We start from the raw sequence: 26,778 nt of genomic DNA on the forward strand, positions 1-26,778 counted from the left end.
GCCATGAACTTGTCTGATCCTCTTTCAAAGCCAACCAAGTTGGTGGCCATCTCTACTTTTAATCATGCACTGTGTGACAATCCCTTTTGTCTCTTTGGGATCTTGCAACACTCAGCTTCCTTGGAGAGGTAAGGGTAAGGTAAAGGTAAAGGACCCCTGGACAGTTAAGTCCAGCCAAAGGGGTGTGGCACTCATCTCGCTTTCAGGCCAAGGGAGTTGGCGTTCGTCCACAGACAGCTTTCCGGGTCATGTGGCCAGCAGCACTAAAATGCTTCTGGCACAACGGGACACCGTGATGGAAGCCAAAGTGCATAGAAACATCATTTACTTTCCCGTCATAGTGGTACCCATTTATCTACTTGTGCTGACATGCTTTCAAACTGCTAGGTTGGCAGGAGCTGGGACAGAGCAACGGGAGCTCACCCCGTCGCGGGGATTTGAACCAATGACCTTCCGATCAGCAAGCCCAAGAGGCTTAGTGGTTTAGACCACAGAGCCACCTGTGTCCCTCGTTCCTTGGAGAGCTGCTAATGTTACAAGGGGATACGGACGATTTCCTTTGTGCCATGTATAATTTTACACACCTCTGTCATGCCTCCTCCTCCCCTTTCCTTTTCAGCAGTTCTCAACCTGTGGGTCCCCAGATGTTGTTGGACTACAACTCCCATCATCCCTGAGCTCTGGCCTTGCTAGCTAGGGGTGATGGGAGTTGTAGTCCAACAACATCTGGGGACCCACAGGTTGAGAAAGGCTGCTTTAGACCAAACCCCACCCGCCAAGCGTCGTACCTGCGTCAGGAACTTGTTTTCACTCCACAGGGCCAATGGAGCCTCATCATAGGCCTTCTTCATGGTATTTGGAGCCCTGTAGGAGTCCGTGTAGGTGCTGATGGGGGTCTTGGTTTTGTTGGCGAAGAGGAACATCTTGACTCAGGGACTGGCAGATCTTGGAGAACTTGGGAGTCACCACAACGGTCACTGGGACAACTGGTGGGGTACACTTCATCAGAAGGGACGTCTTGAGCCTCAACTTCATCGAGTTCACAGATCACCCCCCCGCTGTTGCTGCCGTGAGTGGTCAGAAGGGGAGAGGGGCTCTTCATGCCGGTGGGGCAAAATTGGTGAGTGGCTTTTCTTGAGGGTCATAGCCCCTCCCAGCAGCCAGCCTCTTGCATCACGTGTGATGTCACAGTTGGCAGGGTCAGTGCTGCAGAAGTGGGGGGAGAAGGCCCAGGCAGGCATGATGGGGATAAGGGCCAAAGGCTTTGAGTAGGAGTAGTGGCTGGTTCTGTGGCAAGGGGTGCTGGTTGGCTCGCTTGGAATCTGCGCCTTGCTGCCCCCTGGAAGCAGGGGGAGGAGGGAGGTCCCCTCTCCCACTGGAGGAGTCCTGCCTTGGAAATCCTCTCTCCCTTCCTAGCAAGTGATCTACTTCCTAGCTCTCCTGTTTATTACTGTTTTAAAGCTCTGAAGTCATTGTAGTGATAGGCAGATGAGATGCTAGCAAAACTTGTAGCAGAATCTCTCCTATGCAAAAGCACTTGGATCATGTAGACCTAGAAAAGTGAGGTCAAGGAGAAGACTGTGGCAGGTAATGGATGGGAGGAAGCTGCTCTGTGGCGTCCTCTTGCCTGAGGAAGGATCTGCAGAGCCCTTCCTCTTCAGAGCACAGAGGCTGTGAGTTTGCAAAATGCTCCCTCTTGTGGGGACTAATGGGCTTTTGCATATTTTTTTAAAACTTCGCACATCAAGTCGTCTGCAAAGGAACCTCGTTGAGAGCAGCTGCTACATTGCAGAGTGTAGAAGCATATCCTATGGTGTATACTTAAGCTGTCACGGGGTACAGACACCCACACACCCGGGTGTATTCTGCAAGCATAGAGCACAACACACTCCCTTGCACTTTCTATCACAGATGATCAGTAATAGCAAACAATTTTTCTGGTAGGGAAATTTGTCAGTTATTGCTCATCTTCTGACCGAGAAGTCCCCGAAGTTCTTTAATGCACCATTTGAAATCATCTGCACAATGACACTAAGCATCACTTGGAAGTCCACATCCGGATCGAAGCGCGTTTTTAGCTCCCTGCTGTGGAATCGGCGCACAAGTGACCCTCGCTGCTGGAATATTCACATAACAGCACTGCAAAAGGATCTTCTGAACCAGCCGTTAAGAGTGAGGACCAATAGTTTAAATCAAACCGCTAACTGGGGTGGGGAGGGAGGAAGAAGAGGAGAGTCCCTATTTCTACTACTCTCATCTCTGCTATGAGGCACAGATGCATATTTTTACAGAAATATGTGTGTGAAAAAACAAGACACAATTGACTGGATTGGAAGCACAGAGACGCCTGCTTTGGACATGATTCAAGAACTGGGCCTGAACAGTGTGCGGCAACAGCTTAACTAGATTTCATAGATCCGCTCAGGGCTGCTGCTTTGCAAATGGGATAGGCGCAGCTAGGAACTGCAAGGCTTGCCAGGAAGTAGGAAACTCCATCCTCGCGAGTCCATTTTTGGTCTCTCTGTGCGGTGCGTACAATGGGATGGAGTGGGGGGGGGGGTTGTTTGTGGAAGGGACAGGTTCCTGCAAATGCTCTGCCACACAGCACCCCTGGAGAAACTTCTGCCACGTAGCTTCCTTTAGAGACCATACACCTGTGTTGTGAGGTGGGTTAAAAGTGTGTCTGTGATGCACGTCTGTCATAGGGCTAAAAATTAGGCTGTTGCATGCAAGCCCCTCAAGCTCACAAGTTCCCTGCAGTTAACTACTGAAGGGTGCTAGTCACGGAATGTTCAAGATCAGGACAGCTTTTGTTAACAGATGTGCAAGGTCTGTCTACATTGCAATAAATATTACCTATTGCCAACAATATGGAGGTTGTATGTCCTGCAGAAAATGAACTTGACTGAAACGGGGCAGTTGAGAAAGTGGTGCGCGAGCTAAAAGGAGCAGGTCACACACCTGTTAGGTACTGGAGAAGCTGCGCACTAATGACAGCAAGGGATGTGGAAGGGCAATTGGGCGTCATGTTTTAGGCTCAAAAGCAAGCAAAAGGTTTTTATATTATTTGCTGACAGATTTTTGGAATTATAGGCAGAAAGTCGTCCTCTTCTCTTCTTCTCCAGCGGTTGAGAGACACCCAATGAAGCTGCAGAGGCAGGTTTCATATCTATGCTTTTTTTTAATATTAATTCTGTTACACTACACACAACCAGTAACAATGATAAATACTGCAATGGAAATGTTAAAAAAATATTATACATGTTTCATGTCTTCCAAAAACCACATTTCAAAAATAAATTAATGCATAAACCTGTTGGTAAATCATAACAATAATAAAATAATAATACACAACTGAACGGATCTGTTTAAGGCAGTATTCTACATGATGGGAAAATGAGGACTGTGCTACATCATTTGAATCAGAAAGCAAAAGTCAAGACAAACATTTGCTAGAAGACGGAGGCTGGCTTACTATGAGTGGGCATAAACCAGTATGAGAGAGTCCCAACTCCACCACCCTAAACCTGTTTCTGTGGCAAGGTTAACAGGGCAGCGAGGCAATAGGTGTCTCCCAAAGCATTGCAGAACAGAGCCAAGCTTTAACACCCAACATGGATTTCCAATCAATCAATAGTTTAGACCAGCTAGTGCCCTCCTGACGTTTTATACTACAATTCCCCATCAGCTCCAGCCAGCTGAGATTGGGAAAGGCTGATTCAGACTGAGTACCCATCTCACTTTTGGTTGTCTGGCGCACCCAAGAGCCAGACGTTGGTGGGAATACAAAGCTTGGCTCGTGATCAGCAATGTATGTCAAGGGCTCTTCCTGCAGGAAGAGTCTCAGCAATTGATGCCCAGTCATCCAGGTTTTCTGGCCCTGCAGAACACAGTTCTGAGGAGGTGACACTCCTGAAAGGATTGGCATTTAAAGAGATATTTTTCCAGTTTGGGAGCACAGACACACGCAAGACGCATTTCCTCTAAGACTGCTTTCTCTCGAAGACACCACTTCCTCTGCAAATACGTTTACACACAATCAGTCATGGCACATATTACAGGGAGAACACAGAAGTCATGCACTGGATCATGTCCGCTGTACCAGAACAGCATCACGTCCTGATGCAGCAGCCCTGATAACTTTGCCACGGAGTGGGGGAGCAGAGTGGAGGGCAGGCGCGGTTCAGCAGATAGTGCAAAAAGGTAAAAACGAAAAAACGAAGGTCGCCTCGCCCTCCACAAAATAAAAAGGAAAACAGCTGCTTCCTGCGAGCTTCTTCCATGGGCAGGACCCCTCCACTTCTCCCAAATGAATTGTCGTGTGCGCAAAAAAAGGTCAGGGCAGATCTTACCCATCCGCCGTTGGTAGTGAGGTGCGGGTTGCCCAAAAGCCACAGGCAGATCAACTAAAGACTTCCGAAAGAATTCCCAGAAAGATAATTGCTACAACACAGGTTAAAAGAAACAACCATGAGTGAAGGATTGGCCGGGGTGAGGAGTGGAACACAATTTGTAGCCACTCTTTATGCCCCACAGAGCCACTTGCAGCCACGGCAACCACCAAACGCACAAGACACCCAAGCAGCTGGTGTGGCTGCCATGTTTCTATGCGCACCCACGAAGGAATTGCACTCCAGAATCCTCCAACACATCACTGCGCTGTGGCGTGCCTCTCTTGGAATGTGTGGGGCAGCTGTTTCAGGGTGTTCAGGGCAGGCCCTGCGTGCCAGAAATGCGAGGTTAGGAAAGAGCCAACTGGGAGGGCCGTTTCAACAGAACAGAGCTGGGCTGTTGGAGGTTTTTTGGGGGGTGGAGGAAGTGGGAAAGAAAACATTAACTGTGAAAAATCAAGGTGTGAACGATGGATTTGTGCAATTTAACAAGGCTTGTGAGTCTAGAACTAAGCACTGGACACGGATACCAAGGTTTACCTGTGACAACTAAATTACACTTGTACGGCTCTTGCGGCCATTCAACCACCCCCTATTTGCCTGCAACTCCTCTAGTTCTCTCTAAATTTTTGTTTAGAAACAGAGGAGGATATGTGGCATGGCGATTTTGTGTTTTCACCTAACCTCCTCACTGCAGCACATAAACAGAGGGACCCTGATCTTGCCCAGGTACAACACAGAGCTTTACTCAAGGGTGCTGTGACATGTCACAGTATCTCCCAGTTTGCCAGAGCTGCTTCAAATGCCAGTTGGAACTGGTGGGCTCGGCCAGGCAGAGAAGAGACTCCTGGCTGTGTTCGTGACAGATCCAAGAGTTTTCAGAGAACAGCTGCCATCACTGAAGAAGAAGCCCAACGGGAGACAGTGCTCAGACAACCTGTCTCCCTGCCTGGCTAACAGCCGCAGAGTGTTCAGCAGTCACCTATCGGAACTTGCTCCCGGCTACAGAAGCAGTTGAGAAAAAGAGTTTGGTTCCTCCGTCCAATAGGACAGGAACACAGAACAACACAGAGCAGAGACTGCAACCCAAAGGGAGACAGAAGCAGTCAGTAGTGTATAAGGGCAAGGATCCAAAGATCAACTAAGATGCGACAGAATCCTTTAAGCCAAGGGAAGATTGCATCCAGACTGCTTGTTTCGAAGTACAGTGGTAACTTGGTTCTCAAACTTAATCCATTCCGGGAGTCAGTCTGACTCCCGAAACCGCTTGGAAACCAAGGCACGGCTTCTGATTGGCTGCAGGAGCTTCCTGCACCCAAGCAGAAGCCGCGGAAGCTGTGTTGGACGTTTGGCTTCTGAAAAACGTTCACAAACCTCAACGCTCACTTCCGAGTTTGCGGTGTTCAGGAGCTGATTTGTTTGGGAGCCAAGTCGTTTGAGTACCAAGGTACCACTGTACAACCATGTCAAGCCAAGAGAAAGGGCAATGCTTTGCTTTAATGCTCCCCCAGTGGTGAGTTTTGAATAGGGCACAGCAAGATCAAGTACTTTTAAAAGCTTACATGGAATTCTCCAGCAATGCAGCTGAGGGGTGCTCCCACTCCACAACAGTCAAGCGATCCTTAGTTTGGCATGACCAGATTACGTCCTTACGTAATGAACAAGAGATAGGTTCTTTCCCGGTAGTTAACCGGCTCGCTTAGCTCTCAAGTTAAAAGCACCAAGCAACTTTGGTAGCTCTCAATGCCAGTTCAGCATTTTGGGTACTGCTGTAGCCCTCCCTCTTCCTGCAGGATCAGAAACCTCCCTCACCAACTGACCCCTACTTATGTCATTGCTTTGCGTTAAGTTTTCCTTGAGATGTTCGCTCTTGTTCTGAGCTCAGATCAGAGCAGTCCCAACAATGTCATGTGTGCTAAGGTTGTGGTGAAAAGGGATGAAACTGATGCAGAAAGTGGTTAGGATTTCTTTTAAAAGTTTCAGGTGTGCGACAAATGGATAAAGTAATCTCAGTGCTTTTTTCACAAGGAGCCAAGGACCAAAGAGACCAGAGAGACTGGCCTATTAGAGTTTGCGGAGGCCCTAAAAGATGGCATCATTAAGAAGGCATCAGATGTCTGGATGTGTAACATGGAAAGCACAGACATGAGCCTGAGCATCCCTTCAGCATGTGAGATTTCTCCCAGAGCGTCAGCCTGTCTCTAGCATGAATTTTAATGAGTTGTATCATAATCCTGGTCTCCCTTGATGTCAGGCGACTTCTTAGATCATAATTTGTTGCTATGGAAACAGCTGTGTCACAGCCAAATCGTCTATCATGAAGTTGAAAAACTAAGCTCCGTTTTCCCTTAAAGATAACCGCTGGAAGAACCCTTGGGTCTCTCCTACAGGCACAAACAAGTGCGGGATTCGGAAAATAGCGGAAGTCAACTTGATATGACGGATTAAAAGAATTGCAGTGCTGATGAAGAATGCAAAGAGGAAATTGTAAACTGCAATTCACAGACTCTGAAGCAGCCACCGACTCTGAGAAGTGGCTTGGTGAAAAACTACAGGTCCCAGAATGCAAGACAGGGCCATGATTTGCTGACTTACTTGAATCTTGATGGAGGCAAATCTGCAAGAAGCTGCCTGCTATGCAGACGGAATCCTTCTGCATGAGACTCTAAGGTGCTGGAATGCAGTAGAGCAAAACCTACAAAGTGGCTTCACTTTTCAGAAGCCACTTTTGACATATTTTGTGCAAGACAAAAACAATTACATGCTCCCAAATGACGTGTGTACATGTAACTTCACGTACATGAAGCAAACCCACAGGAATCCTCAATACAGTCGTACCTTGGACCCCGAACACCTTGGTACTCAGATGTTTTGGCTCCCAAACGCCGCAAACCCGGAATTGAGTGTTCCGGTTTGCAAACGTTCTTTGGAACCAGAACGTCCGACGGGGCTTCTGCGGCTTCCGATTGGCTGCAGGAGTTTCCTGCAGCCGATGAGAAGCCACGCTTTGGTTTCCGAATGTTTTGGAAGTCGAATGGATTTCCAGAATGCATTCTGTTAGACTTCCAAGGTACGACTGTATAAAGTGACTGCCAAGCCATGCTTTGGGTGTAATGGAGCAACTCTTCCAGTCCTGTTGTATGTATGAAAAGAGGCTGAGAGCAAAAAGGATAAGAGAAAGTCACAGGCAGATGGAAAGAAGGAAGGAAGGGAGGGAGGGAGGGAGGGAGGGAGGGAGGGAGGGAGGGAGGGAGGGAAGGGGGTAAGCAAAGGAGACCTGAAAGGTATATAGTGCCATGTCCAAAAATTAGTAACATGCAACAAGGCATATTTCATTCTCTATTAAGAGTAGCCACATTTCCGCAAGGTTTAGAAAATAATAATAACAACAGACTCAAGAAGGAGCTTGAAATACAAGAGAACTGAATATTGCAACTTAGTTTGTTGTGCGCACAAGAAAGGAGGAATTTTCATGTTCCTCATGTGCTGGCTACCCCAAGGATCCTGCTGGTTATTCTGTTCTCCTACTTCCTGTGCCCTGGGGGTTCACTGTCCCTCTTTGTCTTTCCCTCTAGCTGTTCAGGAGGCTGCACTGCCGGGAGGTCAAGAGCAGAATGGGCCGCAGGAATGCAGAGACACCATCCGGCCACCCACAGAAGACATTCTGGCCAAGCTACCTGCAGGGGCACATACTGCCTTCTCTCTTTTGTCTCTGTGCTGCAACCACCCATTATGTATGCAATCAATTCCAATATTGACTGCAATTGCTTCTGCTCATGTAACAGGAATTCCACTCCCTTTCCTCCTTGCATGTACCACTGCAATCACATCCCCCCGGCCACAAAAAATGCTCTGGAGGATTGGGTGAACCCCCAGAGCATATTGGGGGGCGGCGGCATGGGGGAGATGAGAAGTTCCATTGTTTGAGCTAAAGTTGTTCAATTCTAGCAATGCCCCTTCCGAGCGTCGGGAGGAGGGGGGTTTGCGTGATCACGATCCACCCACACTCACTCCCGCGAGGCTGGCGCCAGCCTCGCGGGAGGCAGGGATTTCCCCCCAGTTTCCATCCCCTGTTGCGCCAGCCAATCGGCTGGCGGCGGAGGCGGGCCTTAGTGAGGCCACTTAAGGTCGGGGCAGCCCTGGGCTCGCCCCTTTTGGCCCCTGGAGTCGACGCAGTTTGGATCGCCTGCTACCGCTTTCCAGCGGCGTCCCGGATCGTCGTGCCGGCAGCCAGCAGCAGTTCGCAAGCAACCGGGCGCTCAACAGCTGAGCTGCGGCAGCGAAAAGGATTGCCCTTCATCCTCTCAGCAGCCAGCCAACGATCGGCCGCTCATCGGCTGAGCTGCGGCAGAGGAAGGGATTGCCTGCAGCCTCTCGCCGGCCTGCCAGCAAACGGCCGCTCATCAGCTGAGACGCGGCAGCGGATCGGAGCGCCGTCGCCCTCGGCAGCTTCCCGCCGGCCGCTCATTCCAGAGCGGGTAACAGACGACCTTGATAGCCTTCCAGCGCCCACCGGATTCATCGGATTCCTCGCTCTCACGCCTCGGCATCGCACAGGTTTTCCTAAGGGGCCCCCCAGCGCCACATTTTAACGCTCAGCGGGCGCCACTACAGGGACGGGGGGGCTCCGCGGGGGAGGGCGGCTAGAGAGTGGTGGGCTCCAGGGGAGCGTTCTTTTCGTCCCCCCGGCCGGGTGGGAACCAACGGGTGTCGGGAAATAAAAGGGACCGTTTCATTTCAGAAGGTGACGGAGGGGGATTCCTTTGTTTTTGTTTTTTTTTGTTTTTTTTTTTCGCTGCTGTCGTACATTCTTTTTGCCGTCCAGGGGCCGACTGGTGCGGGAACTACAAACCGGTTGCTTAGCTTTGGGTTCATTTTAAGGGCTTGCTCTCAGTTATTGGGGAAACAATTGTCGCTTGCCTGTTTTCGGATCAAAAGCGGCCCTGTTGCTAGGCGACGGGTCACCTCCGGCGGCCATTTTCTTCTGCCCACGTGGTCCGTGTCGGCCGCCATTTTGCCATAGGCAGGCTAGCCCGTGAGTCCCCTCATATAGGGTTGAGCGGGCCCCCTTGTGGCAGCACAACGTCATAGCAGCACCTGTGAAAGCATTTGTGGGGCTCACTGATTTAGCTTTTACTGTAGCATTTTATAATTGGATTTAAGTTTTATTTGTTAGTCCTACACAGGGTATTTTAAAGGTTACTTGGTGGTTTAAGGCTATTCCCAACTTGTTCAATTTCATTGGGTACAAATAGTTAAATACTGGTTATCCCTGCTTTGTTCGTTGCTCTTCCAGCCTTGCTCTTCCAGGCTGCTATTGCCATATAACGCCTGGGTCTTTGGCATCCAAGTTTGCTATTGCTGCTGACTAGTTCATTTGTTGCCATAGATACCCTATCATCAAATAAATACAAATAAATATATACATAATAAATAGACAAGTAATACTCATATATTAAGCAATCTAAATAAATAAATAAATAAATAAATTAAATAAATAAATAAAATTAAAATATATAATAAATAAATAAATAAATAAATAAATACTTAAATATTAAAAAAAAAAAAAAAAGATAAAATAAAATAAAAATAAATAATACTAAAAAAAAAAAAAAAAAAAACAATAAATACAGTAGTCTTCCAATTGCCTACGGTTTGCTTTTAGCTTGGCCATGGAGGGCAACAACAACCCCCAACAATCTCAGTGTGGCAATGCCCTAATGCCAACAGGCCCATGTAACCCGCAGGCCTTGGCCCAGCTCTTTTCCGCGCTGCAATCATTCTACGCGCAGTGCAGGGCACCGATCACTCCCTCTCCCAACATCGTCGAAGTGTCACAAGATTGCATACCAGACACCGCCCCTAGTCAGCAGGGTCAGGATGGTCCCTCCACTAGTGAAGCCATCGTGGCTGAGCAGGCCCCCAACAGGCCACGGACGCGCTTACAAACTGCTAGAACCCAAAAATCTAAGGCGGGTCCACAGAAAGGCAAGGCACCAGCTAAAAAACCTAGGTCGTGTCCACAAAAGGCCAGGCCAGCGGTGGCCTCCACATCGGCCCCGCGCCAGGAGGTGAATGACGTTCCCAGTGTTTTCCAGGATAACCCTAGGCAACCAAGCACCTCGGAGGAGTCATCGTCCGAGGAGGAGCTGCCCCCCCAGCAGGTGGCTGCCGGCAGCGACCCCGCCCCCGACCCGCCACGGGGCGGGAAGCGGAAGGCGAAGAAGAAGCACCGGTCGAAGAAAAGCAAGAAGAGGGACTCATCGGACTCCGAGGAGGAAACAGGTACATCTTCATCAGACGGGGATAGTGACGCTCCTATGGAGACATATTGGGGGGAGGGCGAGGACATTGGAGCTCCCCAGTGGGTGCATGAGCGGAGGGCCAATTCACACAGGAAGGCATTTAATGGCACGCTTGATTGGAAGGATGGGGCTCTGGTCCCAGACGTTAAAGTCTCAACCAACGCTGCCACGGACTTTATTCTGGGGAACCACCTCTCTAAGAGGAAGAGGAACAAGATATTGAATGGCAATTACGTAGATATGTTTTCCTTGCTGCCCCCAGCTCAGGTTAAAGGAAAAGGGGAAAAAATCAAGTACTATGGGAAAAGGAGGTACAGGGTACCCCGAGTGGAGCGAAATTTTGAGAATTGGCTTAATGGCTATCAAGTGTTTATGGCTGTGGTGTCAAGTTGCTATCCTAAGAGGGGCGCGCACCTCGTGTCCTACCTGGCACATGTCAGGAAGGCTCGGGAGATGGCAGGAGAGGAAGCTGCTTTGGCTTACGATGAAGACTTCAGGAGGAATGCCTCGCTGCTGTCTTCAACGCGCTGGGACCAAAAGGACAACAATTGCTGGTTTGACCATGTGGGGCCCAATATAGAGAAGAAAACCGCTCAACAGCCAAAATCTGGTAAGGTGGAGACCCAACGTCGTAGGCAGTGCTGGGACTTCAACAAGGGTACCTGTCAGCGCGTTACCTGTAAGTACCTGCACGAATGCGAAAGGTGCTTAGGCAGCCACCCAGCGGTCAATTGCTTCAAAGGGAAGCAGCAGCCCTTTCGGGCGGGCAGGGGTCACCTCTCCCGGGGAAACAGGGGTGGCTCCGCCGGACCTGCAGCCCCCGCCCAAGGGCCAGCTGGGGCTCATTACTAACATCTCCCTAGACCTCGCGTGCTCTCCGATAAAATTGGAGCCTTTGAGAGCACTGTTAAAGTTCTATCCAAATAGACATGCAGCTCACCTACTGGACGAAGGGTTTTCTGTGGGTTTTAGAATTCCGGTTGTTTTCACACCCAATTCCTGTTGCCCCCCTAACCAGAAATCAGTCTTAGAAAGGCCAGACATTGCGCTTAAAAAGATACAGAAGGAGATTACAGCCGGTAGGGTGGCCGGTCCATTCGCAGCTCCGCCTATCGAAGGGCTTCATATCTCCCCGCTTGGTATTGTCCCTAAGAAGGCCCCCGGAGAGTTCAGAATGATACACAACCTGTCCTATCCCAAGGGAACTTCGGTTAATGACGCCATTCCCCAAGGGATGTGTACGGTGAAATATTCCTCCTTCGATCAAGCTGTGCGGTTGGTTCGGAGCTTTGGCAGGGGTGCCTTTATGGCAAAATGTGACATTGAGTCTGCATTCCGCCTACTCCCAGTACACCCAGAGGACTACCGCTGGCTGGGTTTTAAATTCCAGGGTTCTTACTTCATTGACAAAGCAATGCCCATGGGTTGTTCCATTGCCTGTGCTGCGTTCGAGACCTTCAGCACATTCCTGGAATGGGCCCTAAAGTTTAGAACTGGCTCTTTAGGGGTGGGTCATTATCTCGACGATTTTATTTTGATCGCAAGTGACGCGGAGGAGTGCAGGTCTCTCCTCCTGGCTTTTGAGTCCTTGGCCAGGGAATTGGGGGTCCCTCTGGCAGGCGAGAAGACCGAAGGTCCGGTCACCACCATGACCTATCTGGGCATTGAACTTGACACCGTAGCCCAAACCTCGCGCTTACCAGCTGAAAAATTGGTTGCTCTTAGAGAGCTTATCGGCCAGATGTTACCTTTAAGGAAGGTCACCTTGAGGCAAATCCAATCTCTCCTGGGGCACCTTAACTTCGCCTGCCGTGTGGTCTCCCCCGGCCGCCCCTTCTGCGGCCGCCTGGCAAAGTTGTCCGTTGGTTTGCGATCACCCCATCATAGGGTACGCCTTTCCAAGGCAGTAAAGGAGGACCTCCGTATTTGGCTGCAATTCCTGGAGGGCTTCAACGGCATATCGCTTTGGCAGGATAGTTTGGCGCTGCAGTCAGATTTCCAAGTGCATTCGGATGCTGCTGGGTCTTTGGGTTTCGGGGTGTACTTCAGGGGCCAGTGGTGTGCCCAGCACTGGCCTCCCTCTTGGCAAGGTAAACCAATACTACGGGACTTGACATTCTTGGAATTCTTTCCCATCGTAGTCGCGATCCACTTATGGGAAGACCAGTTTAAAAACCATAGGGTCTGTTTCTGGACGGACAATCTAGCAGTCGTGTCAGTTTTGAATAAACAATCGTCACGTTCACCCAGAGTAGCGTCCCTTTTACGATACTTTGTCCTTTCCTGCTTGCGGTTGAACCTCCACGCTTCAGCCAAGTTTGTACCTGGTATTGATAATAACATCGCGGATGCTCTATCTCGTTTCCAGATGGAACGCTTTCGCTCATTGGCGCCGGATGCGCAGCAGCAGCCGCAACCATTCCCGGAGCACCTCTGGAATATTGGCAACGAGAAGCATTAAAGGGAGTATTGTCTGCACTTGCGCCTTCTACCCTGAGATCTTATAATAAGGCGTGGCTAGACTTCACATCCTTCCGCATCAAAAAGGAGCGGTTCAAGCCTGGCAAGCCACCATCCAAGTCGCATGTCATAGAGTATTTGGTCCACCTTAGAGATCTTGGCCGGGCCCCCAAAACCCTTAATATTCATTCGGCTGCTATATCCTTCTTTTCCAAAACTTTGTTTTCCACTGATCCCTGTTCGCATTTCGTGGTCCGGAAGATGCTGGAGGGTTGGCGCAGGTCCAGGCCACACGGCCTGGACAGGAGACGGCCCATAACCTTAGACATACTCACCCAAATCCGTAGGAAGCTGAGGGCCTTGTGTTGGTCAAGATATGAAGCCAGGCTATTTTCAGCAGCGTTTTCTTTCGCATTTTTCGGCGCCCTACGCATAGGCGAAGTGGTCTGTGAGGACCGCACAGCACCTAAGGGGTTATTGTTGGAGGACGTAACGGTGGACAGGGCGCACGTAATGTTAAAAATCCGTAGCTCGAAGACTGATCAGCTTGGCAGGGGCGCCTTGGTTCGCCTGCAGGCGACGCAAAAGGCGGGCCCTTGCCCGGTAAAGGACGCTAGGAAATACCTGTGCGTAAGACCGGAGTCTAGTGGCCCATTTTTCGTACATTCTGACGGTTCAGCCCTCTCTAAACAACAGTTCACGAGGGTCATGCGCAAGGCACTTGCTGCCATCGGGCTTCCTCAGGAGGAGTACGCCGCGCACTCCTTTCGCATTGGGGCGGCAACCACCGCCGCGCATATGGGTTTACCAGCTGAAAGAATTATGGACATGGGGCGCTGGAAATCTAACGCATACCGGGGTTACATTCGGAAGCCCTTCTGAAACCCCCTCAGCTTTCCCCCCCCCTCAGCTTTCCCCCCCCCTCAGCTTGCCCCCAGACTCTCCTTCTGATCCGGTTTTCCGATTCTCTCATTTCAGGTACTGGTGTGGTTCGACTGTGGATCCTCGGCCACAGCATCGTTTATTGGGCAAAGCAGCGTGCCGAACAAAGGGGCTGGGATAAAGAGTTACGGCTACCCAGCAGGGTCAAATTGTCATGGATTACTAGGAGGGGTATGCGTTGGGAAGAGTTTTTCCCAGCTGTATCCAAAAAAATAGCGGCTGAGGGACCACCTAGCGCCTTGGTCATCCAACTGGGCGAGAACGACCTGGCGTATAGAAAAGGGGTGGACTTGATGTGGAATATTATAAATGACTTGGAAGGGTTGAGGGCATCCCATGAGAACATTACAATATTGTGGTCATCCCTGCTGGAAAGGCGATGTTGGCGGGATGCGGAGAAACCTGCGGCGGTGAATAAGGCTAGGAGGATTGTGGAGCGCACGGTGGCGCGTAGAGTGGCCGCATGGGGCGGTCGGGTTATCCAGCACCCACGCATACGGTTTGACGTGGAAATGCTTTATCGCTGGGATGGCGTGCATCTATCTGATGCCGGCAATGATATCTGGTTGGCTGACATTTTTCAAGGTGTTAGGGATTGGTTACAGGTCTGAGGGTATTGGCGGCGAGCCGGTTCGCGGCTCGGTGGCGGTAGGCATTGGCCGGGGTATTGTCATGCAGATGTGGTTGGGGGGGAGGAACGCCATCACCTCCCCCAATGCTTGAAGGGTAGTTCGTTAAAGGACTCCGAGGGGCGACGCCTCGTCCGAAACCTACGGAGGCTAGGGCCTAAAGCGCGCCCCCGAGCGGTAACCCCTCGGGGAGCGCCTAGGGATATGCATCTCGGGTGGCTCCCCCTGTTGGTGTTTAACCCTTCCCGGTTAGACCGGATAGTCGGTTAGGGGCCAATGCCTAATGCCAATACCCTTCTTTCCTGTAATCAATAAAGTTGTGGCCATTTTCGCCCATTAAACTAAAATTCTGTGTCCGTTGTCTTCATTTATTCCACTTGTGGGTGGGGAGGGAGTAGCCACGCAATGCCCCTTCCGAGCGTCGGGAGGAGGGGGGTTTGCGTGATCACGATCCACCCACACTCACTCCCGCGAGGCTGGCGCCAGCCTCGCGGGAGGCAGGGATTTCCCCCCAGTTTCCATCCCCTGTTGCGCCAGCCAATCGGCTGGCGGCGGAGGCGGGCCTTAGCGAGGCCACTTAAGGTCGGGGCAGCCCTGGGCTCGCCCCTTTTGGCCCCTGGAGTCGACGCAGTTTCCCACCCTCCCGCCCTTTAGGTTCTCCCCTGACCTTGCTATGGGCTTCGGCTGGTCGCCGCAAGGGGCCTGGTAGGAGTTTTTCCATTTGGCTAATTGGCTTGTTTTGGTGCCACTTGGTTTTTTCGCCTACCTCGTAGCAAATCGTCACAACTTCCTGGGTTTTGGCGGTAGGCATTGGCCGGGGTATTGTCATGCAGATGTGGTTGGGGGGGAGGAACGCCATCACCTCCCCCAATGCTTGAAGGGTAGTTCGTTAAAGGACTCCGAGGGGCGACGCCTCGTCCGAAACCTACGGAGGCTAGGGCCTAAAGCGCGCCCCCGAGCGGTAACCCCTCGGGGAGCGCCTAGGGATATGCATCTCGGGTGGCTCCCCCTGTTGGTGTTTAACCCTTCCCGGTTAGACCGGATAGTCGGTTAGGGGCCAATGCCTAATGCCAATACCCTTCTTTCCTGTAATCAATAAAGTTGTGGCCATTTTCGCCCATTAAACTAAAATTCTGTGTCCGTTGTCTTCATTTATTCCACTTGTGGGTGGGGAGGGAGTAGCCACGCAATGCCTTTGCTGTATACAATTCTTTGTGTCCTGGGAGAGGCGGACTGTTTATATCCGCAATTTCTGCTTCTTGTACCCACTGACTGGGAACAACTTCTGTGGTCTCTTGACGAAAGCAGCTAACCACTCTCTGCTGCTTTGCTTAGCAGACTCATTTGGTTTCCCTCTAGGTGGAGCCAAGAGATACTACCCACTTCAATCTGGCTGCAAGCACTGTTGGGTTTTCTACCATAAGAAGCTTTTCGCTCCAGGAAGCACCCTGGAGCCCAAGAGGAGAATCCACAGCTCCACTGCATGAAAAATATGGCCCTTAGACGTTGTGCAGCAGGAAAAGTCAGCACTTCCACCAGCTGTGGAGGCTGAGACTTTATATCGTGGGTGAGTAGATAGAAATACACCCTGGAATGGAAGCCTGGTTAAAATCAGCCGCTGCTTCAAGTCTTCAGAATGTTTTGGGTTGGGGGGCGGGGAGGAAGGGAGATGACTGACAGGCAGAATATTGCCCACAGCAACTTGTGGGAAGGGATGCCCCATTTCACATATTTCCCCCCAGCAGCACCAGAAACAAGAAGCCAATATCCAAGTGCATTCAAAAATGAGGACATAAGCTTACCATTAATTAAGACTGAATGACTAATGGGGGCTTGCAGGTTAAATGTATATTTGCAGCATTTAAAGCTAGCAGATATTTGCATGGCCACAAGTGAAAACGGGCCCTTTATGCTATTTGATGCTCTAATGTAAATCAAGGCAGTGCAGAAAGGCTTTGATATCAAAATATCTATAGACACCAAATCCTCCTTCCAGAATACCACCCTGCTTATGGGGAGTGTGATCCAACTGGAACAAATTTTTCCCAAACAGAACTGTCTGGGGTGGCAAGCTCTTCCTGCTTCAGGATTTCCAAAAGGCAAATGAATATTCCCGAGTATGTTCTCTTCCTTCCACCCCCACCTGAATTACAGAGCTAGGAAGCAGTTAAGTACACCCCCACAACCTATGGGCGTGTCTCTCCCCTTCTTTAAAATCTGAAGCTAAAATGCGAAAGATGGAAAGATGACTGCTCAGAGCCAAGGCTTACATGTTGCAGAGACTGAGAGGCAGCCATAATGTAAACTCCTTAATTTTTATAAAGCTGCTTCAAGTTTCTTAGAAGGCCCCTTGCCACATCCGTTTTCAACCCGGAGATGAAAAGCCTGAATGCAAACACAGGAAGCACGTGCTGCAGATATATCACCTTTCGCCAAACAGGTGCCCTCCAGCAGTGTGGCTATACAAAGATGTGCTGTTTAGAACTGATGGAGGCCTATAGTCCCGCAACATCTGGATGGCACCAGCTTGGCCGAGGCTGATATGCCCATTGAGGTGCTGTGGTGGGCTGAAGGGATGCCCAGCTTGGTCTCTGTGCAATGTGGGAAATGGCCCGAAGAAACTACAATATAGCAGGATTGTTGGCAAGCTTTCTGTGGCAGCCGCATGGGCTTCAGTCAATACATTCAGCTTTCCTGATGGCAACACCGCATCACTTATTCTCCCCCACTCTTGTATCCACCCCCCTCCTCAGAAAACATACAGACACAAAGCCTAGGAGCCAGGAGAAGCCAAAAGGTTTTTTTGTTTTGTTTTCCGTTTTATGTCTCTGCACTGACCTCACTAAAACTGTGCCACTACTGAGGATTTTGGTAAACAAGGAAAAGGGAACTGCTGTGGAATGCACAGACCAGGGGGAACAGCTCACAGGTAAGTAAAATGACGTGTAGGACAAATATTTTCAAATCTCATCTCTTCTATGCACGCACGAAAAAGGTTAAATTCAAAGCACAGCCCTTCTTGTCACAATCCAAAAGGCTGGTGGAAAACAGTAAGAAAATAAAAACTAGGGATTGTGCATTAACAATTTAAAATACGGTGTGCAAATTAAATATGGATTAGTTAATCTCTGAGGAGAAGCTCTTAAAAGGAATTAAAATGTGTTTTCCAAATCAATCATCCTAGGCCTAGGTATTATTTCTGATAAGGTAGTTTCACTCCAGGTTCAGAGTTTTCAATCTCTGCTGGGCTGCTATTCACCACTTGCACCTCATTTGTTGCTGTGTTTAGGTCTTAGCCATCTCCCTTAATTTCAAACACCTAGCTCAGTACTCAAACTCCTGATGGCATTTCCCTACCCCCAAATCTCAATGAGGCAATCTTTGTTTTCATTTGCAACCCCTCCTGCTCCTTATTTCTCCTGTTCTGGAACAACAAATGGGAGTGACAGTGGCCTTTCAACCAATACTCTTCTGGAAAGAGCAGAGATCACTCTGCATATTGACACAAGGACGACCTGCATGGAATACTGGGATATGTAGTCTCCCCAGGTGACAATACTGCATTGGATGGGAGGAGACTGAAATCCACTTCTTTGTTCTCTAACAGATTTGTGGCAATTCACAAGCACAGCTCCAGTGGAAAGTCTACATGGGGCAAGAAACTTGGCATTCCGAGGAACAGGGCAAACCAATCTGTCGTGTGCTTATGGCGTTCGAAGCTTGGCCAATAGAGCCCTCTAAAGAGGTAGAGTATCAAATCATTATTTTTTTTAAAAAGGCAAAGAGCTCACCTGTTTTGTTACAAAGCTTGACACAACCTGAGTTAGCAAGCAGAGTAATACGGGAGTTAATCAAATCTGCCAATTTGCTTCTGCATGCCTCCATCACCACTGATGGTCTGTGGCCATACAAATGCTGGAGAAGTTTCCCAAAGCACCAAACTGGCTAGCCATGCTGATAACTGATGGGACACATCTCCGGGCACCAGTCTGTTAATGATGGCAACGTGATGCTGGTGTCAAGACAGCAACACAGGCACTGTATGATGAGCAGCAGAAGCAAGGATGGTCCCTTTCCCTCCCTGGCTTAGAAGTTTCACTTTGTGGCAATCGAAGCATCTGGTTCTTGGGAGCTGAAGAGCCACTCACGAGTTTGGGTGTGTGTTTGGGTGAGCCAACACCTTAAGATCAATCTCTTGCATGCGCAAAGCACACACAGCCTTTGGGATTAGCTCTACACAACGCCAGGCAGCGATAGAAGCTTGACCAACACAGCCTGTGTGGTCCCTGGAGTCAGAAAAATCTCATTCTGCTAACGCAGGCAGGGACACACATCTCTTTCGTTGCCATTAAAGGGGGATGGGTACACGGACTTTGTCTCAAAAGTCATACAAATGCTTCTCAACTCCCATTCATGGGAAGTTCAGGCAACACTTTAAACCTGATAAACTACACGGTGTTTTGCTTTGCTGTTTTACAATGACAGGCTGGTATTCAGGATTGCAAACACAAGCAAAGGACAAATAAGGGTAGACTTAATTTTTCAGTAAATGTTGTCTTATTAGGCTGTGCAATGCATTATCCTTTGCTTAATGCTTCTTATTTGGAAGCACGTTGCAAATGCAACTTTTCTTGCCATTTGCATTTTGTCTATAATCAGTATTTTTTTATGTTGATTCTTCCTAGCTGACTAGATCTTCCCTTCCTGTACTTCACTCCTGATCCCACCTCCTTATTCAGGGCCAGTCCATCACAGAAGACATAGGCTCCCCAAGATTGATTCCAGCTCGTTCTTTCATTTCTGGTCAGAGACTTTTGCGTTTCAAACTCTGATTTCAACTCTTGCCCGCTAGAGTGAACTTGGGGAGGGCTAACTGCAGCAGCCACATCTGATCTCCTCCACCCCCTCCAAACTCCTGTATATGAATTTTACAAGCTGAGCCCAAGTCCAAAGGGATCCAAAGGGCTTTCCAGACCAAGGAGCCGTATCTGGTTCACTTACTGTAGTTTTAAAATAAAAATGAGAAGAGGATCATAAAATGAATAATATATATATATATTATTTTTTGGTTTCTCCTGGCTCCATGAACACAAAGAGGTGCACGTCCTACCATAGGAGGAAGCAATGGCTGTTAAGTTTTACAGTTATAGTGGAAAGCACTGATCAACCCTTGCCAGGCTTCCCTCATTACTGGATGTGGCAGGCAGTGGAGGAGGTGGCTTGACAGCACATGCAAGTGGGGTTGACCGACTTCGGAGGGATGAGGTCGAGGTCCTCGTCATCTGGGATCTCATCTAACCGGTAGCCATCCTTTAGCAGCTGGATGTTCAAGTCCTGGTTGATCTGCTGCAGACAAAGAGTCAACGAGTCAAGGAACTGACAGTTCAACATCATCTCCCATACCCAACATGGCTGAACGGCAATGGCCTGGTCCATTTTGAAAGAGACAAGTGCTTAGACAGAAGCCACAGCTCTGCACAAGGTGTCAATTCACAGCTTCTCCAATTTTCAGAAGGAAATCCTTCTGCCTGAGGCCCTAGAAAGTAACCAGGTGAGGCTGAAATTACTGGGGCAAAGATCTTTCCCAGCTCTGCTACCAGAGAACCAAATGGATATGGAACATGACTTACTGATGTCCCTTCAGATGTCAAGGAAATAAACAACTTTCTGACTTTTAGAAGACATCTGAAGGCAGCTCTGTTTGGGGAAGTTTTTAATGTTTTATGGTGTTTTTACTATTCTTCTGGGAGCTGCCCAGAGTGGCTGGGGAAACCCAGCCAGATGGGCGGGGTATAAGTAACAAAATTATTATCATCATTACAGGCCTCCTAACTTACTTTTACTTGAAATTTAAGCATTCGTTGCCGAAGTTTCATTGACAGTTACTCATTTTTATTACCAACTCTGCTTTGGGTGTGTAATCCAACTAACATGCCCCATTAGCACAATGATTTTCACGTATGCGGTGGGACACCCTCGATCCCAGCGTGCACCCTGAGTCTTTCTCAGAACTGCTCCAGAGGCTTGGAGGAATCCCTAGAAGAGATTTAGCAGGCATGTGATGGTGGAATTCCCATTTGCAGGTGGAAAACATTGGGCTGATGTGTCACTTGTCTACTTTGGATACAAGAGTACTGGATTTTTCGCTCTATAGGATGCACCAGATGGGATAGCTACCGAAACCTCTCCCGGGCAGCGGGATGAAGGCTCCCCTTGCTCAGAAGAGACTGCGGGCGGCTAAGCTGCCCTCTGTCCCTTCCCCCCACCTCCTGCAAAAGCCAGCCAAGAGCCATGCGCTCTTTAAAGGGAGCGCGGCTCTTGCGGGCTTTTCTACGAGGTGGGAGAAGGACAGCCTGTTAGTGACGGCTGCTCCCTTTAAAGAGTGCGCGGAGCTGTTCTAGCTTCTGGGATAGCCCGTGAAGCCTCCACAGGGCAGCGGGGTGCCTTCATCCTGCTGCCCTGCAGAGGCTTTGTGCAGCTAAGCCAGAAGCTAGAACAATAAGAGGGAGAGCTACATCGCTCCCTCTCCCTGTTCTGGCTTAGCCTGCATTCACTCCATAAGACGCACACACATTTTCCCTTACTTTTTAGGAGGGAAAAAGTGAGTCTTATAGAGCAAAAAATACGGTAGTCTGACAAGAACATTTTTGGTAGCACCTGAGATTTGAATGGGCTACATAGGGGTCCTATCCCATCAAGGTGTTGGCCTTAGGCTTCTTTCACTTCTGTGATAAAACTCTGTAAAAGGTCTTCTTAGGCCACTTTCTGGATTTGGGCTGCAGAAATACAGGGACGATTGGTTGCTTCAGCGAAAGAAAACCACCACTAAGGGATGCTGCCTTTGTAAAAACAGCAGTCAGAAATTTGCGTCCCTTCGGGAAAGAGAAAAATATTTCTAAATCTTACTAAGGGGAATGAATTGAAGGCACAGGAACTCACCTCAGCTGAAGAATATCCCGAGGAGGAATATCTGGACATGTCAAAGTCGTCATCACTGCAGAGGAAGAAAAAGCGCAATGAGGAAAGAGAACCCAGTGAGTGAGAGGGATCCTCCAGAGCTCACTGGCCACATCACTCTTGTTCAGAGAGTGAACATGCAGGCAGATTTGCAGGATCCACCAACAGCAGCACCTGCTTCCAAGAGTGGCCACCCAGATGGCTCCAGGTAGCACTCAAGCAAGGCATGCCAGGTGATGCCTTTCTTCTCTTGTTGTTCCTCACACCTGACACTCATTCAGAAGGTACACTGTGCATGAGTCTAGGAGTGGCTATTGGCAGGCCTCCCCCAGAAATTTGGGCACCTCCGGAGGACCTGTTTATTGAGCATTCCTCCAGAGCTACTTGCACAAAGCTCATGTGGAAATTAGATTACAACCTGGTTTTTACTGACCACCCCCATTTCTTTTGCAGGGAGATTATACAACAATGAGCATACATCCCGATTTACTTATGAGGTCTCCCCGTTAATCATTCTTTCATTCCACACTGTTCAATGCATTTTGACTTCAACTTTGCTATCTGCAAGAAGTCAGGCTCTTTTTGCAAATGGATTTGTTGTGTTAGGGAGACAAGCATTTTAACCCACTTAAACTGGATATAATTTCCCAATAGGCAACTGAATCCCTCCTGTGAAATACAGACAATAAAAAAATTTCCACGTTTTAGCTCTGGAGACTGAGAAACTTTGCCATGCTGGCCGGGCAAATTAGATTTGATCACAGTGGTATGTAAAACAGGAAAAGGTTCTCAGAAAATTTCCAAGAGAACAACTGTCTTTTACTGCAATCATCTGAATCTATACCTGTCTGTGTCCAGTGCTACCAATGGCTTTTCATCAGGACTCTGGTCTAATGAGGAATAGCCTTTATTGGGAACAACGAGCCTGAAATTAAAAAGAAAACATTATACATATCACCATGTAAACATTGAAAGCAGAAGTTAAGCAAGGAGCAAGGGGTGTGTGAAGCTGTTCCTTTAGTTTCAGAATATCAGAGGACCTAGTATGGCAGGATGTGGAGATTAGGTAGAAGCTGCGGAGAGAAATGGTAGCAATCTAGTTCTAGGGATGCTGTAAAAGGAAGCATGAAACATCTGGGAAATATGGTCAGCTCTAGTGAATCCTTACAGAATACAGGGAAGACTGGTGTGAGTAGTACAAAGCCCCCTATTTCCAACTACAATCTGAGTAACCCTCAAGGCATCAAGATTGTTGCTGTTTAATCGTTTAGTTGTGTCCGACTCTTCGTGACTCCATGGACCAGAGCACGCCAGGCACTTCTGTCTTCCACTGCCTCCCGCAGTTTGGTCAGACTCACGTTTGTAGCTTCGAGAACACTGTCCAACCATCTCGTCCTCTGTCTTCCCCTTCTCCTTGTGCCCTCCATCTTTCCCAACATCAGGGTCTTTTCCAAGGAGTCTTCTCTTCTCATGAGGTGGCCAAAGTATTGGAGCCTCAGCTTCACGATCTGTCCTTCCAGGGAGCACTCAGGGCTGATTTCCTTAAGAATGGATCGGTTTGTTCTTCTTGCAGTCCATGGGACTCTCAAGAGTCTCCTCCAGCACCAGAATTCAAAAGCATCCATTCTTTGGCGACCAGCCTTCTTTATGGTCCAGCTCTCACTTCCATACATCACTACTGGGAAAACCATAGCTTTTACTATACGGACCTTTGTTGGCAAGGTGATGTCTCTGCTTTTTAAGATGCTGTCTAGGTTTGCCATCGCCTTTCTCCCAAGAAGCAGGCGTCTTTTAATTTCGTGACTGCTCTCACCATCTGCAGTGATCATGGAGCCCAAGAAAGTAAAATCTCTCACTGCCTCCATTTCTTCCCCTTCTATTTGCCAGGAGGTGATGGGCCCAGTGGCCATGATCTTCGTTTTTTTGATGTTGAGCTTCAGACTATATTTTGCACTCTCCTCTTTCACCCTCATGTTCTTTAATTCCTCCTCACTTTCTGCCATCAAGGTTGTGTCATCTGCATATCTGAGGTTGTTGATATTTCTTCCGGCGATCTTAATTCCGGCTTGGGATTCATCCAGCCCAGCCTTTCGCATGATGAATTCTGCATATAGGCATCAAGATTAGACTACTGTAATCTGGTAGTCTCTTAGGTTTGGAAGCTGAATATTTGAAGGACTCCCTCCTCTATGAACCTGACTGATAAGATCTTCGTTTGCCCCCCACTTATGGAATGTTCTCTCCAGGAGGCTCGCCTAGTGGAGCCTTCCAGGATTTATTTATTTTATTCCATAAAATTCCAGGATTTATATATTCCATAAAATTTATACACCACTTGACTGTAAAAAACAAAACACCTTCAAAGCAGTTTACAAAAGGAATAATGTACCACATCAATATTTTTCTTAATACCTAGACATTTAAAATTAGTTAACTCCAATGATGTTATCTGTTCATTCTATTATTTTTAAACATGGTATTTTAGTACTGTTAGGTTTTCTGGATTCTAAGCTGTCTGACTTTTTTTTTTTTTGGGGGGGGGGGGGAGCTACCACAAAGGAGCTTCCATGACTGAAGAAGATGTTCACACTTCAAAATTCTTCTCAAACCTTCACATTGTTGCAAACACTTTGGAACAAAAGGAGTACCTCAAAAAATATATTATGGCATTAGCTTTCATGGACTATAATCCACGTCGTCAGGTACATAAAGTTGTTACCCACAGTGTGTGTGTGGGGGGGGCTGTCTCCTCCCTTCCTCCCCCCCACAAACACACAGTTGGGTGTGTAAAGAACAGTGGGGCCAAATGAAATGCAATATCTGACATTTAATGACAATCACAACAGCAGAATTGGAATTAACATTGCCCTTAAATTGCTAAATTAATTTGACCTTTGTAGTGAAACAGGAAACCCTTTTCGGTAAGATTTTTCCATCCTTGTGGAGCAGAAATGTGCTTCGAAAGGCTGGACATTTTGCAGCTTTCTCACTTGTAGCTCTTACCTATACTAGGGGAAAGCTACACAATTGATCTCTTTCCTAGGCAGACACAATTATATCAGCAGGTGCTGATTTACCTCTTAACTCAAGCAGAACTATGGAGTCGTTTAACCCATTTTCTAAGCTAGTGGCTATTGACAAAACTCTACTCCCAAAAGAGTTCTGCATGAACAACAGGGCATGCCTACCCAAACTGAAGTCCACTGGTATGGTTTACAAATTAAGCACTTGAACATTGTGAAGTGGTCTACCTTGTTCGTGCCATCACATTGTTCTTCTTGGGCTGTTGGTTAACTGGGCTCCCCATGTTTCCATTTTTCAGGGACCCCTTGCGAGCCAGCTCCCTCTGTTTCTCTGCAGAAGGAAGGCAGACATTAACATCCAAGTTAGCGAGGCTGCTTCTCCTTTGACGCTGATTAATTATAGCAAGGTTAGCCACAGACTATCAATCCCGTTCTCTGAAAATTATCCGACCACTTCCACATTCTTGGTGGGCTATGAAACAAAGGATGCAATCTCATAGGAAAAGGGTCTTATGATTTTTGTTGCTTGGATGTGGGCTCCAGTGTGACCAAGCGAAAGCTTTGCTTTGACACGCAGAACAGAAATGGTGCATTTCACTATTTGCGAAATACAGTAAACCCGCAATTTATGCACATTTAATGTGTGCTCACTCAGCTTTACATGGGTGCCAAAAGTATATATTAAAACATTTAGAAGGGGGATGGAAAGGAACTGACTCGGGACGTTGGCAACCCTGCCCACCAATGAACCCAAAGAGTTTTGACTCGACACGATTCTGGCTTTAGGTGTAAGCTCCGGGACGTAACCCCCATCTAAGTTACAGGCTTTCTTTAGTAATTCAAAGGGTCATTTCAGAGGTGGTAGAATAATTTTCATAACCTCCATGGTTAGCCATGCACTGATGGTCCTGGGCTGGAGGAAAATACCTGAAATTTTACTTAACCGCACTTGCTGTTGCCGTCTACTATAGCAGGGGTTGCCAACTTCCAAGACACACCGATCTACTCACAGAATTAAAAACTGGCAGTGATCTACCCCTGTTTTTTAGGGGTTCGGGTCAAAGTATTGGGGTTAAGGTTGCAGCTGTTGAGGTTTTTTTGGAGAAGGGGTTCGGGAGGATGAAGTTGCTTTGCTTATTTTAGAGAGGGGGAGCGCCACATTTTTTAAGTATTTTGGGGAGAAAGAGAAACAGCCACTCACAAAAGGATCACTAGGGGGAAAACAGCCTCAGTTTGTAAACTCCGTCTTCCATTCTCCAACAATGGAGGGCAGGGCCGGAAGGGGACCAGGGATCGACCGCGATCGACAAAAACATTGCAGGAATCTACCAGTAGATCGCGATCAACCTGTTGGACATCCCTGGTCTATAGCAACAGGAACATAGAAATTGCTTAGAAGGTACCTGCACATTTTGCCCTATACCTTACTTTCTAGGAGGGCTAGAGACTTACTTTTTTAAAAAAAAAGGTCAGGGACACCTGCCATACAGCACTACTTCTACCGGTGTTGGTTGATTTAGTGTATTGTATTAATCTGTATTTGTGAGCTACATTATAATAAAAATACTTGAAAAGAGAAATAATTGTAAGGTCAAGGCTGTTTCTGTGTCTGTCTCAAGGAAGCGTTGTCACATGCGACACATCTGACACAGAGTTAACACACCTTACATAAGCAACACGGATTCTTAGGTAATTTTCACACAATAGCACATCATTTCATTTGACTGACAGCTCAACACACAGCACTGTAAAGTTTTGCTCCAAACAAATGCGACATATGAAGAATTTGTAAGTGCCATGCAAGCAGATGAAAACGGAATGGTAAACAGAAAGAGAGGGTTGGTTGGAGACAAGCATCCTGTTCTCACAGTTCTGCGTGGCTTGTTAATAGGGAGGTGAAAGGAAGGGAAATGCAAGGCCTTCAGGGAATTACAAAGCCTTGCGCTTGTCTGCAATTCAACATCAGGAAAAGGACGGCGAAAGGCCACGGTTGTTTCCTGACCTGCTACGCTCTTTTGTTGGCAGCTTAAAGCCTTTCACTCAGAGGAGAAGCACAGCATTTAGTTTTTTT

At 48.3% G+C, this 26,778-nt stretch overlaps 2 protein-coding genes across 4 annotated transcripts in view; both read right to left on the reverse strand.

Moving 5' to 3' along the window:
* The window catches only part of SPMIP6 (sperm microtubule inner protein 6), a 29,131-nt gene extending 27,473 nt beyond the window's left edge, over positions 1–1,658 (reverse strand). The window contains exon 1 of one of the 2 annotated variants that reach the window (XM_028749580.2): positions 789–1,658. In XM_028749580.2, the coding sequence (XP_028605413.1) occupies positions 789–923 (135 nt within the window). In that variant the 5' untranslated portion in view covers positions 924–1,658. The remainder of the gene's footprint in view (positions 1–788) is intronic. The other variant, XM_028749581.2, reaches the window with a different exon arrangement.
* A 15,865-nt stretch (positions 1,659–17,523) lies between these two features.
* Positions 17,524–26,778, reverse strand: part of FAM219A (family with sequence similarity 219 member A) — a 57,897-nt gene continuing 48,642 nt past the window's right edge. The window contains exons 3-6 of one of the 2 annotated variants that reach the window (XM_028748147.2): positions 24,936–25,038; positions 22,529–22,609; positions 21,667–21,721; positions 17,524–20,070 (exon numbers count right to left, since the gene is read on the reverse strand). In XM_028748147.2, the coding sequence (XP_028603980.1) occupies positions 19,915–20,070; positions 21,667–21,721; positions 22,529–22,609; positions 24,936–25,038 (395 nt within the window). In that variant the 3' untranslated portion in view covers positions 17,524–19,914. Of the gene's footprint in view, positions 20,074–21,666; positions 21,722–22,528; positions 22,610–24,935; positions 25,039–26,778 lie in introns of both variants that reach the window. The other variant, XM_028748146.2, reaches the window with a different exon arrangement.

This window comes from Podarcis muralis, chromosome 11 (genome assembly GCF_964188315.1).
Source record: "Podarcis muralis chromosome 11, rPodMur119.hap1.1, whole genome shotgun sequence".
Taxonomy (NCBI): Eukaryota; Metazoa; Chordata; class Lepidosauria; order Squamata; family Lacertidae; genus Podarcis; species Podarcis muralis.